Source organism: Struthio camelus, chromosome 1 (assembly GCF_040807025.1).
Source record: "Struthio camelus isolate bStrCam1 chromosome 1, bStrCam1.hap1, whole genome shotgun sequence".
In the NCBI taxonomy this organism is placed as follows: Eukaryota; Metazoa; Chordata; class Aves; order Struthioniformes; family Struthionidae; genus Struthio; species Struthio camelus.
In genome coordinates, this window is record NC_090942.1 from 34,110,955 (window position 1) to 34,125,791 (window position 14,837).

A 14,837-nucleotide genomic window follows, 5' to 3' on the forward strand; every position below is an offset into this window, starting at 1 on the left:
TAAAAGGCAACTTTTGAGATTACCTACTACTTCTTTTATAAAGTAGTAAAAGTTTATATAAAAATATTTATAAATAACCTTTTTTTTTTTTTTTGCTCCATTTGCATTCTAGAACCTCCCAGCATCTTCGCTTCCGTAAAGTAGACCAAAATCAGACACTCTGGGGGAAAGGAGGGGAACAATAACAAAACCACTCCACAGGAGTTGCATCATTGGTGTACTGGTATATTCCATGTTTGTGTGGTTTTTACATAGATATAGTTTACATTTTGCTTGACCCATAAATAACACTTGCAAGATTAAAAGGGCCATAGTTTAGAGAGTATTTACATAGTCTCACCATGCATACAGAGCTTTTAATACCTAATAGACAAAATTAAGATGTTTTGCACTAAACATTTTTTTTAATATTTTTAAACTTAAAACCCCTGACTAGAATACAAGCGATATTTCATCCATAATGCTGCTGTTAAACCCCTAACAAATCTAGTTTGATATTGTAACAAACTTCTTCAAATTCAGGGATATAAAAATATTCAGCTTTTAAAATTTTAAACTGTACAATATGTACATTAGTATTTGCACTGTTAAATTATGAATACACTTTAGCCTATGAAATTCTACATTATAAATATCAATGTGTTCAATTTAGAATTGCAGCTAATACATTTTAAAACCTGGATAATGCATTTCAAAAGACAGATATGGAGCCTAATCCTTTAAGCCCTTAGGAAAATATTTGTTACATAAGTAGATTCATTGACTTATTTAAATGGGGTTACGTGCCTGAGCAAAGGATTCCAGCATTTGCACCCTACTCTTTTAATGCTATTGGAGGGGTGCAGGGGGAAGAGAGGACACAGAAAGCATCACTGTTCAGTGGCAGTTGCAACTAGGTTTAGACCCATCAAAACAACCTGGTTCAATTCTAAAACAGCTGAATTAATAACTTCCTTTAAACAGGCAGAACAGAATCCTTACATAGGGTTAGAACTCTAAAAATATGAAAGTTAAACGTGTAAGCCGTTTACTGCTGCTTTAGGATGTATCATCAGAGCCTCAAGCGTTTCAACCGTCACATTCTGATTTTTGCCTCCTTAATAGAGGACTCTTTGGAAGAGCAGCATTTTCCCAAATAAAACAAGTTCCAGTTTTTGTAAAGAAACTTCCAGGAGGAAGAATGAGCTTTATCAGCAGAAAAGGGGGATAGTGTAGAGCCTTTGTCTTCATGGAGAGAAAAGGAAATTCAAAGACCACCTGTATGAGTAAAGCTACAGTACAGGGTAGACAGTTTTATTTACTTATCTTTGTTGAATCCCTTCTGTCAGATTAACTAAACACAGGTGAGTAGCGAGCACAAAAGTGTCTACAAAACGTCTGTATCAAGGACTGCAGTAACAGTATTTTGACAGCTGGAACATAATATTATAAACCTAGCAGTATCTGAGCAGATCATCATTTGGCATAGTGACATTTCTGAATGTTATTTTTACAATGTAAACTCTGGTGGTGTTATCATTTACACTGGCAAAGCATTAAGAACCTTAGCAACTTGCCTAAGTACAGTTAATACAAAAAGATACGGTTCAAACTGTAGCTATAGAGTTGACTGGTCTTCCCAACTGTTAAAACAAATTAAGAAATTATGCAATTTTTCCCTTTGTGTCCCCTCTTCTTCTTTGATTTGGTTGTCCTTTGTCCAAACTGAGAACTAGATAATGCAGTAGTTGTACCAGAAAGGTCATCTGTGTAGTATGGATATCTCAGTGATCGTGGCTGTGGAATTGGCTGTCCTAGAAAATATCCTTCCTCTTCAGAATCAGATGATGAGGATGAAGTTGAACACCAAGAGTCATCTTCATCACCATATAATCCAAAAAATTTATCAACCACCTGATTTCGCAGTGCATAATCAGAAGTAGTATGGGCATACTGTCCATACAGCTCTGCATTTTGAATATATGCCTGAATCTCACGTGAGCTTTTATTTTGAATAAATTTTTCATGATCCTGAGGAGAATAAAAACGAAATCTCTCTTTTGGAGAACATCTTCTTTCTGCAGCCAAGTTAAGTGCATTATCTGAACGTGATTTCCTGCTTCTTCTACGATGATGGTGAGGCCGACTTCCACGCTCTTCAAAATGATAAACACGCCTACGAGTCCGTTCACTCATTGGAGGTTGTCTAATTTCAACATTCTCATAACTTCCATTATCAATAACATCATCTGAAAACTTTACTTGCTGTGGTCTTGACTGGGATTTAGACCTTCTCAGTACAGGCATATGCACTGGCTTTTCCTCTGGTAACACCTTTTCCTGACACAACTCTGAGCTCAAACTCTTCAAGGACTCGGTGCTCCGATGGAGCATTGAAGAATTCAGAGTTCCCATGTTGCTCATTTTCTCACAGTCCTCCACCTCTAGTTCCTGGAAAGTTTGCAAGGAATAGAGAGATGGCCGTGGCTTGCCTTCTCCATCCATTGAAGCCCCTGTGGCGGGAGTGGAGAGAGGAGGAAAATGAGATGAGAGGCGTATCAGAGAGAGAAGTATTATAATGAAATATGTAGACTAAAATGTTAAAAACATTTTTCACTAAAGCAGACCTTATTACTGATTTTGAGCTATTCCCAAAGGACTAGCTGCACAGAAGAATAAGCATTGTTGATTTTTGTTTAATTATAAAGAGGCCGTATAATATCCAAAAAAGGTTTTTACTTAAGTATTAGCTCTGATTACCAAAGAACTAGGTAATATTAGGACATCAAGAAAGGAATAAGTTTAACTAGAGTTTAAAATATTTAAACTGCTCTAACACACACATAGCTATGCCTCTAAGAGAAAGAATTATTTTCAAATGTTTTACAATCCATGCTTGCCATTTTTAAGGTTAAAATATTTCATGTTCATGTTTCATTCTCAGATTTTCCAGATTTTTTTTTTTTTTTACAAGCAAAAGAGGGCATTACCTGAAGCATTCTGTAGAGTCTTTAATATTATCCTAGTATATAATGCAACTTTTGTACTTAATGTATGAAATTGTCAAACAATAGCATGAACAATTCTTAATTTACTTGAGTAGTGGTTTGTATATCTAGCAAATACATAGCGCAAGATCATTCTTACTCTATTTAACATTATGAGGGGGTTCATTATAAGCAAAGGAAACAGCTGTGCAGTCTTAATAATTTAAATATTCTTGTACCAGATAAACTTCTGCTGACTGTGTGCTTGATAAAAGCTATCAGTTTACTGGCATTGCTTGCTACTAAAGCTTTTTAAAAATTGCAAATATGAGAAGTCTTAATTCAAAATATTACAACATATATGCTTTGGTTGACCTCTCTTTCAAAATCATTTGATTTTTCCTGTTACCTGTTATGTTAGACAAAGCCAAAGAATCCATTGAGTCTCGAACACTTTGTTCTTGCTGTTTCAGATCAGATAGGCACTCCAATGAACCTTCATACCATGGTGTTTGGTCATGTTTGTATCCTGCAGCCCCATGTTCCATGTCTAACTCCTGGATTTTTCTGCTGCTAGCAGGGCCTGGATGGCTGCCATATGCTGAGTCACCCAAGCCATCCTGCGACTGGGCCCAGTACATGTCTGACTGATACTTTTTACTTGCTAGGCTTGGATTATTTTTTTTCAAGTCCAACTTGCTCTTGACCATGCTATCAGAAATCCAGTGTTCACTTGATCTAATGTCTACTTCAGCAGGCTGCTGGAAGAGGCTTTTATCACCAAACTTCAGAAGAAGTTGAGTCATGTAGTCTTCATGTTCAGCCCATTCTTCAGGGTCTTCAGGCATATCTTGCTCTACTCTTCCTTTCCAGAAGTCTTCATTAACAAAGCCTGCCCCTTGCCTTGAAAGGCTTAAGTCATCCAGCTTACGAGAAAGAGTATCATCAGCATTGCTTGAAAGACCAGGAAATTTGTAATTGAGGGCTGGTGACAAAAGGAGGGACTGGCGGCACTGGTCAGCCGACCGGCTGCTTTTTCCCATACGGACACTCCTCCTGGAGTCTCTTGATCGAGCAGACTGAAATGCAGAATCAGAAGAGTCGGAGGCATGAACATCCTCACCCAAGCTGCAAGTTTTTGAGCAATAAATCTGCCCTTGCTTTGGAAGGAAGGGGCAACCAAGCAAAGAGGTCTTGCACTGAGCACAGGAAAAGCAAGTCTCTGTGGCATGCCAGTGCTGTCCATCATAGGTCATCTGAGCATGGTCAACACCTAGAAAGGGAGAAAAAGCAATGCTGTGGGTTCTCTAAAGAAATTACCTGCACAATCTAACACTTTTGAAATATGCTTATAAATTGGCTCATAAATTGCCTTTCACTTAATTTTTTAAGTTTAACACTTAAAAAGAGAATATTTACCAATGTGTTCCCCACAGGTCTCGCAGTATTCTGCATAGAGAGATTCAAAACAGTTACAGCAGAATGGTCTCCCGTCCTTCATGATGTATCTCTGTCCACCCAGGATCGTTTCACACTCCAGGCAACAGAAGTGTTTCATGTGCCAGTGACGACCCTCAGCTTCTGTACATTCATCAGCAAAAATGATCTTCAAAAAATAAAGGCAAACTTGTAGTTAAGTAGCCAAAACCTCACGTCAGGACTCAGAGCAAACAAACTATCCAGTTTGTACAGTTAACAGACCAAACAAATTAATGTTATTTAGCTGCATTGTGAATACAAAGATAGAAACAAAGATAGAAACAAAAATCTTCAGTGGCACTCTAATCTCTTTTTTTAAAACAACAAAGAATTAAGAAAAACTATGCTTTCTAAAGCAAAAGGTTAAACGAGAATGTAAGAACTTGAACAACTGAAAAGGCTGCTATTATGAAGGTATCCTGGAATATTTGTACAGATCCTTTTTCTAATTCAATCTACAAGATTCAATTATAGCTACAAACAAACAGGTATGCGTTTTCTAAATACTATCACATTGCTTGTGATACTGCTGATTTTACAAGAAATGAAGCAACCCTCAGCTTCATTTGCATGCTTCTGGTGCATATCTGTGCACCAGAGTCTTTGTTGCTTAAAGGGATGAATTTGAAGCTAGTAATTGCCCAAATAAGCAATGCAGTTTGTTAACTGAGCAATAACAGACCTGTGGATTGACATAAAATGTAAATTATTTACCTCATCACAGGCTGAACATCGAGGTTTAAGAAGTTCAGCATGGTGTCTGCCACAGTGAATTTTTCCATCTTGGTAGAAGTAGATTAGGTCAACGAGAAGCTCGTTACATGTGAAGCACACAAAACATGATGGATGCCAGCACACACCAGGCCCAGCTCTTGAGGCAAAGACTGCAACTTCACCGCCGTTTACTTTAGTACCACACTAGGAACAAAACCAGAAAGTGAACTTAGTTCTCATCCCAGGCAACTGGCCACAGACACTTACTTAAGCTAAGTTCAAAACAACAAACCTAGTAAGCAGTTTTTAATTCTAAAATATTGACAAAAGGGAAAAAATATTCTCAGTCTTGGAATGGACAAATTCTGTGCATCAACAAAACTTTTATGAATAGAATTTTATTTTATACATAGAAATAATTCTACACGTATGCCCATTTCTCATGTGCATTTGTTTTAATACGAGTCAGCAGCAGTTTTTTGGAGTAGGAATATTCAGTACATTTCCCGTATCAAAGGTGGTGTTTTGTTTTAGCAACCACTGCCTTCATTTTATTTATGAGCAGTTTTAAATATTCTCATTTTTTTCCAGAGTTCAGGCATAGACAGAGATAAGCCTATATTTAATATCAAAATATTGAAGTCTTAAATTATTCATCCTGCTAGTTGGCTTGTGGCACTAGCAGTATATTACCTGTTCACAAACTGCATGCATCACTGCTCTTGAGAGTAGTTTAATAGTGCCTCTCCCGAGTGCCTCCTTTTTGCGCTGAGAACTAAACATCTGCAGTTCCTTTTTTTCTTCTTCACTTAAAGACTGACAGTATCTCACCTTCCAAAAAAAAAAAAAAAACCACATAACTTTTTAGATATTAAGATTTTTAAATAATGTATTAACAACTAAGCACACATATGCAAGACATCAGGCATGCTGGCAATCATTGTTAAACTTTTCCAACTTATCTTCTCTACAGCCTTTACTTCTAGTTAATATGGCACAATACAAGCCTAGTATAGACAGAGATTTTGCGTTACAGGAAAAAAGATATCAAATGAAGAAGCAGTCTAGGCAGGAAATAAGATTTTAAAAAGCCAAACCAAAAACTGTTGCTATCCTAAAATAATTGAATGAAGCTAAATCAGATACAGCCATTACAGAGTCATTTAGATTTATGGTTAAATGCCCACAATTAAACTAAGTATGGCAGTATACACAAGATCTTAAGTACTGACACCCCTGCCTTCCTGCCCACCCCCTCCCCCCACAAAGGGCTTGTTTGTTATTTCCACTTCTACCCCAAATTACACTGCATATCTGAGATGCAAAGCTTTTACTGTCACAAAGCATCCTTTTTGTGTGCTACAATGAAATTCCAGGAATTTTAGGTTCCTGGTAATTGGTGGGTGGCTGCAAACACTATAAAACCAACTTGTGTTAAGTTTATTGCACTGACACCAACCTTCCTAACAAGAAAAGGCAGTGTCCTTCCAGACAGCTCTTATCTGAACACAAGTGAAACGCACGGCTAAACAATGGATTCACTGTACACACCGTGCTGTTTTATAGGTTAGATGCCATTACAAGCAATATTTTAGGCTTGTAATAAATACACAGGTAGGTAATTCTCCATGTAAAAGAAGCAAGCAAGACCCAAATCGTGACCATTCATCTGTAAGTTCCATATTTACCTCATTATCGTGGGGTGGCAACTGATAGAGAAGTTGTTTAATTCTGTGTTTCTCTCCAGGGCTGTTAACGTAAGGGACCTTCTCCTCTGGCAAACAGGCAAAATAAAGCTGTACCTGAATAGGAGATATGCAGAATTCAGACCAAGAGACCCAGACAGCGTAAGCGTCCTTCAGCTACTGTTTATCTCTAGCCTTAGTTACAAAAGAAAAAGGATTACATTACATTAGACCCCCCGGCAGGATTTGCGCTGAAAATACGAGACCCAGATGAGCGAACTCAGCAAACTTGAATTGTCTCTGATATAGCTAGCACCCAGCTGCTGAATTGCTTTTCTGGAATGCAATTTGCAGTGACAATTAGGGGTATCATAAATTATGCACATTTAATGTTCTCATTATTCCCACCCCCTTCAGGGCTGGTCCACAAGCCTGTTGAAATTCCAAGTTCCCTTCTGCAATTTACCACACAAGGCATGAAACTTTCCAGAAAACAGTCACTATATAAACAAATTTAATTTGCTCTGTGCACTTTACACATTGTTGAGACAAAAGCTGTTTTGTAGTCTCCTGCTGATGAGGTTCGTCCCAAGCCTCAGCTTTCATTGCTTCCACGTGAGCTTTGGTTAGAAGACAGAAACACCCTACCCTTGGGAGGAGGTTGGATCCAGCCACGTTTCAATCAGATACAAATTAACTATGAAATTTTCATGGGCTGCATGTGTTTGATCAAGAAATCAATATATACGGGGTACACGCACTCCAAACCTGACAATATTTTCAGATCAATTTCCACTCATTTTTTTCAGAAGAAAATTATGACAGGAAAACTGTCACGAATGCTATAACAAAGCCCAATGGCAAAAAATATTTTTGTGGAACAGCTGCAGATTTATTGTTTTTCCTATGCAGTTTCCAGCTTGTCACAAGGCCTGGGGCTGTAAATAAGACCTGACTATTGGCAAAAATATTACTTGCCATCCAGATTTAAATAATGCTTAGGTCAACAGCTTATTACTGTGCAAGATAGATGAAAAAGAGGCAGTAATCAGTCACTTGACTTGGGAAGCAATCAAAATTATTTGGGAAAGCTTGTATGAAACGTTATTTGGCTTTCATTTATCCAAATTTTAAACATCAAAAATCTACTGTAAGCCCACTTACTACTGATTGTATTTCAAGAAGCTGCAGGAAAAGATAATAACATGCAGTATGAGAAGAATCTTTTAAAGACACTTCATGCCCACTTCGCAAGTTTATTACACTGTTTTCAAAATATGTCTACTCTTCCTAGAAAAGAATCTTATAATAAGTTTCAGGTAGCTGGAATATGAGGATATTTTACTGAGTTCACTTAATTGCTCTGGCTAAATGTTAACTTGCCTTTTTGCTTTTACCTCCGATTCATGATGATTCTTATATATGCTAAAGTAAGTGATAAAAATTATTCCCCTAAAAAAAACTATTTGCCATTCCTGCTGCCTTGTTACTTCATTCACGATGAAGAAAACCTCTGCAGAGCAAAAAGGATACATCTTTTGTGGCTTCATAACTATGGATCATATTAGCTGGCCAGCTGAATGAGAGTTGCTCTCCCTCCTTGAACAGAAAGTCACTCTATCCACTTAACACTGAAGTTTGACTTCTGGATATTACTGAAGGATCATTAAAGGAATATTATTGGAGTTTCATTTCAATTATGCAGAGCAACTTTCTCATTGATAATTTAACTTGTATTTCCATTAGCATTATGTTCTAATAGATAAAAAAGAAAGGGGAGAGGGAGAAAGGAAAAGCCCAACAAACCCTCAGCCCACAAGTGTCAACTCCAGAGAACGTACAAGAGAAATCCTGGCAGGAATAAATAGCGGGCATACAGCTATAGTAACATACCTGTTCTAGATGTCAAATGCCTAGTCATTTAGACAAAGCATTGTACAAATCCAGTTAAGTACTGACCAAATAATACAATGCCACAAGGTATGCCATGAGCTTTACTTTAACCAGATAACTTATTTCAAAGAGAAAGTGAGCGTTTTCTGTGCTGCTTTAAGACTCTACAATATACGCTTTTGTGACACACGTTTATTGAAAAACGTTAACTCAAAAATATTTTTTGAAATATAAGCTCCTGAATGACCAAGATTTTAAGCTCCCTTAAGACCACCTTACTGGAATAAGAAACAAAAGTTTAAAGTTTTAAGGATACACAGAAAACTGGTAGAGGCAGAGTATCACTCACAGAGACAGGTCTCATTAGGGTTATTTTAAAAATAAAGAGCTACAGTTTGTACCTGCTCTGGTCTAAGGCCTGGTGGGACCCAGGCATATTCTTCCAGGGCACAGCCAGAGTCATCATCAGATGTTGAGCTTCGCTGACACCCAAAAGCAAGACTGTTTGCTTTGGGCTCCATCTCCAATGGCATGACGTAAGCGTGAAGCGTTAAATATTTCAGCGGTAGTTCATCAAGCAATTGATCTGGAGGAAAAGATTACTAGAGCATTAATTAACTTGAACATGCAGTGACTATCTATCGGTGAAATAATCTTACAACAGTATAGTATTCCTTGTGTTGCACAGAATACAAAAATTATTGACGTATCATTACAACTTGCTACAATAAAAAGAAAAAATAAGGAAAAGAAAACTAGACGCACACCACCCCATTTAGTAGCCCACACATATTTCAGTATGAAAACGCTTGTTATCTTTTGCACTTCTGCTTGTTTCAAAACACCACAGGTTAAGGAAAGACTCATGTTGAGCAGATATTAATAAAATGAATGACATGAGCACTTTTTGAAGTCGCCACCAATCTAGTAACATGGAAGACATGAAAACTGCTTGTCCAAAACTAAAGATATTCTTGAGAAAGAGAGTTGTGCAATTAGCATCCTGTTTTTAACTAGTTAGGCATAAAGCAAGCAATTAAAGTCTGTTAGATCCTCCTGAAAACTCTGTTTCAGCTGTATCAGAGCAGAAGGGTGTTGGTCCAGTTAAATATCTAAAATCCAGTTATGTCAGATTAGGCTCTGTAAAATACATCATGATTAATTTAAAACCCTACAGGGACATGCTTCTGTTGATTCACAAAGTCTACAAGGTTTAGTATCAGTGGGACCATTTTGAGTCAAAACTGGCAAAGAAGGGTCTCACCGAGATCTATAACATTCTGTGATAAAAAACTTAAGATTTAAGTGTTACACATTAATTCTAGCAGAAGTTCCTCGGAAATTCTCAATAGGAATTTCAGTGAAATACAGATCATTACCAAAACCAAAGAGGATGTATTTTACCATGACCGACATCCTGATCACTTGGGGTTGGAAATAAGCAGTACAACATTACAAATGAGCTGTATGTTCCCTGTTTCAGGCAATTCTTTTACCTATTCATCTAAATATAGATGCAATTTTATCAGTACTAGACTTGGGCTGTAGGCCAGCTGTGGAAAATTTTCATCACCTTGACACACAAGTTTGCTGTTGGGTCTAAAGGAGAGAGCAATTTAAAAAACTTCTGGCTCATTTCACATTACATTACAAGTCTCATCACCACCATATTAGAAAAATTGAGTTACTGCCAGATCACAGGTGGAAGAAAAGTTTAAGATCTAGTACCTAACTTTTCTGCTTATTACACAACAGGAGTTTCTCCTTCAGGAGAGGCATAAGGTATTGGTTAGTGCCAGACACTGTTTATTCACTATGGCATTCCTCATGCAAACCCAAACCGGCTCAATGAAAAGTGATCATATGCACACAAAGTGAAAAAACCTCACAGAAATGACGATATTTACTATTACACATTCTATCTATCCCTGTTTTCAATACATCTATACATTCCCACATCCAATAAAAAGAGATGGAATTACTTAATTATTCCACTGGGCATACTGCCAGCGCTCAAAAAAATTTAACTTAAGATTTTTGTTAACTTTATTCCAAAACTTCTTGTTTGAAAACATATGTGCTATTTTTGATTTACTGCTAAGATGCTAGTGCAATAATAGTGCATTGCATAGCTGCCCTGTAATAAAAGATTTATTTATCCTTTGCTGAAGTAAGCAAATCTGCCAGCCTCCTCTAAGAACAGCATATTTCTATGAAGCTTGACGGATATCAGGCAAATTTCTAAACTCTTACTCTAGCTGAAGAGCTGATGGGTAGTAAAACAACTTTTTACACAGAATAACAGAATGGTTGAGGTTGGAAGGGGCATTCAGAAATCATCTAGTCTAACTCCCCTGCTCAAGCAGGGTCCTCTAGAGCATGTTGCCCAGGACCATGTCCAGATGGCTTCTGAATATCTCCAGGTATGGACACTCCATAACATCTCTGGGTAACCTGTGCTAGTACTCAACCACCCTTACAGTAAAATAGTTTTTTCTTATGCTCAGATAGACTTTCCTGTGTTTCTGTTTGTCCCCATTGCCTCTCGTCCTGTCAGTGGGCACCACTTAAAGGAGTTTGGCCCCATCCTCTTGACACCTTCCCTTCAGATACTCATGCACATGGATAATATGCCTCCTAAAGAACCTTCTCTTCTCCAGACTGAACAGGCCCAGCCTTTCTTCAGAGGAGAGATGCTCCAGTCCCCTCATCATCTTTGTAGCCCTCCGCTGCACTCTCTCCAGTAGCTCCATGTATTGGGGAGCCCAGAAGTGGACACAGTGCTCCAGATGCGGCCTCACCAGGGCTGAGTAGAGGGGGAGGATCACCTCCCTCGACCTGCTGGCAATGCTTTTCCTAATGCAATCCAGGATACCATTGGCCTTCTTGGCCACAAGGGCATGTTGCTGGTTCATGGTCACCTTGTTGTCCACCAGGACTCCCAGGTCCTTCTCTTTCTAGTAGGCCAGCAACCCCAGCATACTGGTGCATGGGGTTATTCCTTCCTAGGTGCAGGACCCTGCGCTTGCCTTTGTTGAACTTCAGAAGGTTCCTCTCCACCCATCTCTACAGCCTGTCCAGGTCCCTCTGAATGGCAGCACAGCCTTCTGGTGTGTCAGCCACTCCTCCCAGTTAATCATCAGCAAACTTGCTGAGGAGGCACTCACTCTATCCCTTCATCCAGGTCACTGATGAATACATTGAACAATTCTGGACCTCGTATTGACCCCAGGGTACACCGCTATTTACTGGTCTCCAACCAGACTTTGTGCCACTGATCATGTGCCCTGGGAGCCCTGCTATTCAGCCAGTTTAGCTCTACTTCACCAAATTACAATCTCTGTAAAGGAAGGTGAGTAAAAACAAACTCCTGTATTTGCTGTTTTGCATATTAATAGCACCCAAGACAGGTAGATTGTATCCCCACTAATTAATACTTTCAACTTCACTTCATCCTAAGAGACCTTTCCTTCATTTCCTCTTCAACTGTTTAGAAGCTGACCTTTTAAAGCAATCATTTTCAAGAGGTGTAAACCACTTGTGGTTAGATAGCTAGCTGAAGCCAAAGCTATCGGTACACACATTCATTGTCCACAAACAGACAGCATTAATTCTATTGCCTTATTATTGCCTTGCAAACGCCTTATAAAAGCAAATGACAAGAAGGCAAGGATAGTCTACCGGAAAACATATGAACTGAACTAATGAACAAATCTCTAAAAGCTCAATCTTGAATATCTGAAGTAGAAAGACAGACATCCTTGGTGCACACTAGATCCCTAGAACTAATTTCCTTCAGAAATGGATATTAAGATAACAACTCCACATACTAATAATAATGAAGTCAACCATTACGTATGTTTTATTGTTATTGTTTCTGTAAAACTGAGGGGAAAGGAGAAAGAGACAAATACTGTGATAGAGTAAAAGCAATGCTCACTGTGCAGGAGGACTGTAACGCTAGGGTTAGCATCTTGTGTCCCACATCACGTATGCCCAAATAAGTCTGAAGTATAAAATCACGCTTCACTGCGACCAGTATTTTTGAGAAGTCCAAGTCCTTTCTAAGATGATCTTAGCAGTAGATGTACTGTTTCACAGTTTCCCTTTAGAATAAGGTAGATTGTTGGTTTACAATAAAGCGTCACAACTAGCTGAAATCTAAGGGGATATTTCCAGTTCTTATGTCATTGTGCCATAAGAATTTGTGTTGATCAAACTGCCGCTTTTCAAGAACTGACTCCTGCCCAGCAACCCACAAATAAAAGGAGTCACAAGATGAAATACCTGTGTCAAAGTTTCACAGGCTGCTCTATCTCAACTGCACCACAGGACAGCAAGTCCGAAACTTAGCTTAAGAGTCGCATTCAGTTCTGCCGCTCCTGAAACACTCAAGCAAGGTATACCTGTGACTTGTTAACATGATATTCAAAATCACGTCAAGTAATGGATTAGTTGTTTAATCTCGACTGTTCAAATACCTCTCTGTAAGATCAAAAATTAACTTCTCTGGTTTATTTTCTCCACTCTAAAGAAAAGGGAAAAAAAATTTTCAAAATGAACGTACGTTAACTTCTCTGAGGATTTCTGAACCCTAAGGTTACATGCTACTTCTATTTAGCACCAACGATGCTTGGTAACATTAGGATTTCAAGCATATCAGAGATATATAAATGCAAGAGAGTTGCCCAATTCCAAAATAAGACAAGGCATTTAAGTGGGACCAGGCTGCTTTTCCACAAAGATTGATCCTGTCTGGGTCAGCAATTTTACACATTCCTTTCAGACATCCAGTTCTCCAGTTCTAACAAGAGAAAAACTGACACCGTAGGCCAGTCGGCCCTCTAAGAGAGGGCAGGTTGAAAGTATGGGTGGTGGAGAATAAAGGAAAAATATACCTTACTTCAAAACCACAAAACAAAACTGTACAATCTGAGTGCTCCTCATCAGATAAGAGGATTGGAAATGTTAAAAGTGAGGCTCATAAATCTCAGTGAACTGAGATTAGTCAAAGGACAGTACTCACTTAAAAAAAACGTTATCATAATGCTAATACTAAGTCAGCTACAAGCTGACTGACAATACACCATATTATAGCAATATTACAAATACTGTGGTGTTGCTGAGAGTGAGGTTTCTAAAAACAGCACAGCTTAACAGCAAGCTATTTGCCGAACTATTTTAGCAATTACTTGTTTAGAAGTTCTCCTTCCTCTCCTGCTCAAGTGTAATTTGGTTTGCATTTTAAAACTGCAGGGTTCAGGAAACTTGCTCCCCACCCCCCAACTGCACTCATTCTTCAAAGTGACCTGTTTAAAACCATTACATCCTAAGGAGGATTCAGATGAATATAAACAACAGCTGAAAAAATAAATGATTTGTGAGGGATGATTAGAAAGGAGGTCTTTCTACTCATGCCATGCCATCCCCAAAACACAGCAAATGTGTTTTGTTTTGCTTTTTTAAAGTCTATATAACATTTTGAAGTTTCGCCTCTGTTCAAATGCTATCTCACAAATGAAGCTTCACAGCCTACAGGGGGCTATTTCACTGGCAGCTTGACAACTATGAATCATACAATTGAATCAAACAACTAAATTTGATTTGAAAAGAAAAGCAATTAATACATTTTTTTCTACTGCTGTATTAAAATGACCATATATGACAAAGTTCTCAGAGGTCAGAAGTGAAGACAAGCTACACTTCTAATTATAAATCTGCCGGTACATAAAATATTAGGATGTCATACTTAAAGCAAAGCTATTGCCGAATCCAATACAAGGTTATCCTTATGCTGAGTTTTCCAGCTCACTGATTTTGTTCCACCGTCACCTCTCACCAGATAGAAGAGGTCATGATTTGTGAGCACAGTTAGACAAACATCTCCTTGCCCATCCCCTGCTGTTTTACTCTGTCCCGCAGGGCAAATTGTTTAACAACTTTTTTGTTAGAATGCTTGTTAACAAGGCTATAGGGGATACAAGATGCATATCACATGTGACCCATTCACAGCGAAGGGCAAGGAAGGCCCAAGATTATCATGGCTGCCCCATTCACCTGCTTATTTAACCCCTAATGCTTGATAACTAAATTAGAAGAG

The 14,837-nt window shown here is 38.4% G+C and overlaps 1 protein-coding gene across 4 annotated transcripts in view; it reads right to left on the reverse strand.

Annotated features, from left to right (window-relative positions):
* Positions 1 to 209: 209 nt before the first annotated feature.
* PRICKLE1 (prickle planar cell polarity protein 1) overlaps positions 210 to 14,837 on the reverse strand; it is a 72,187-nt gene continuing 57,559 nt past the window's right edge. For all 4 annotated transcript variants that reach the window (XM_068933764.1, XM_068933780.1, XM_068933760.1 and 1 more), the window contains exons 2-8: positions 9,139 to 9,323; positions 6,848 to 6,961; positions 5,853 to 5,990; positions 5,160 to 5,363; positions 4,386 to 4,572; positions 3,376 to 4,239; positions 210 to 2,492 (exon numbers count right to left, since the gene is read on the reverse strand). In XM_068933764.1, coding sequence (XP_068789865.1) covers positions 1,636 to 2,492; positions 3,376 to 4,239; positions 4,386 to 4,572; positions 5,160 to 5,363; positions 5,853 to 5,990; positions 6,848 to 6,961; positions 9,139 to 9,270 — 2,496 coding nt within the window. In that variant the 5' untranslated portion in view covers positions 9,271 to 9,323 and the 3' untranslated portion in view covers positions 210 to 1,635. The remainder of the gene's footprint in view (positions 2,493 to 3,375; positions 4,240 to 4,385; positions 4,573 to 5,159; positions 5,364 to 5,852; positions 5,991 to 6,847; positions 6,962 to 9,138; positions 9,324 to 14,837) is intronic.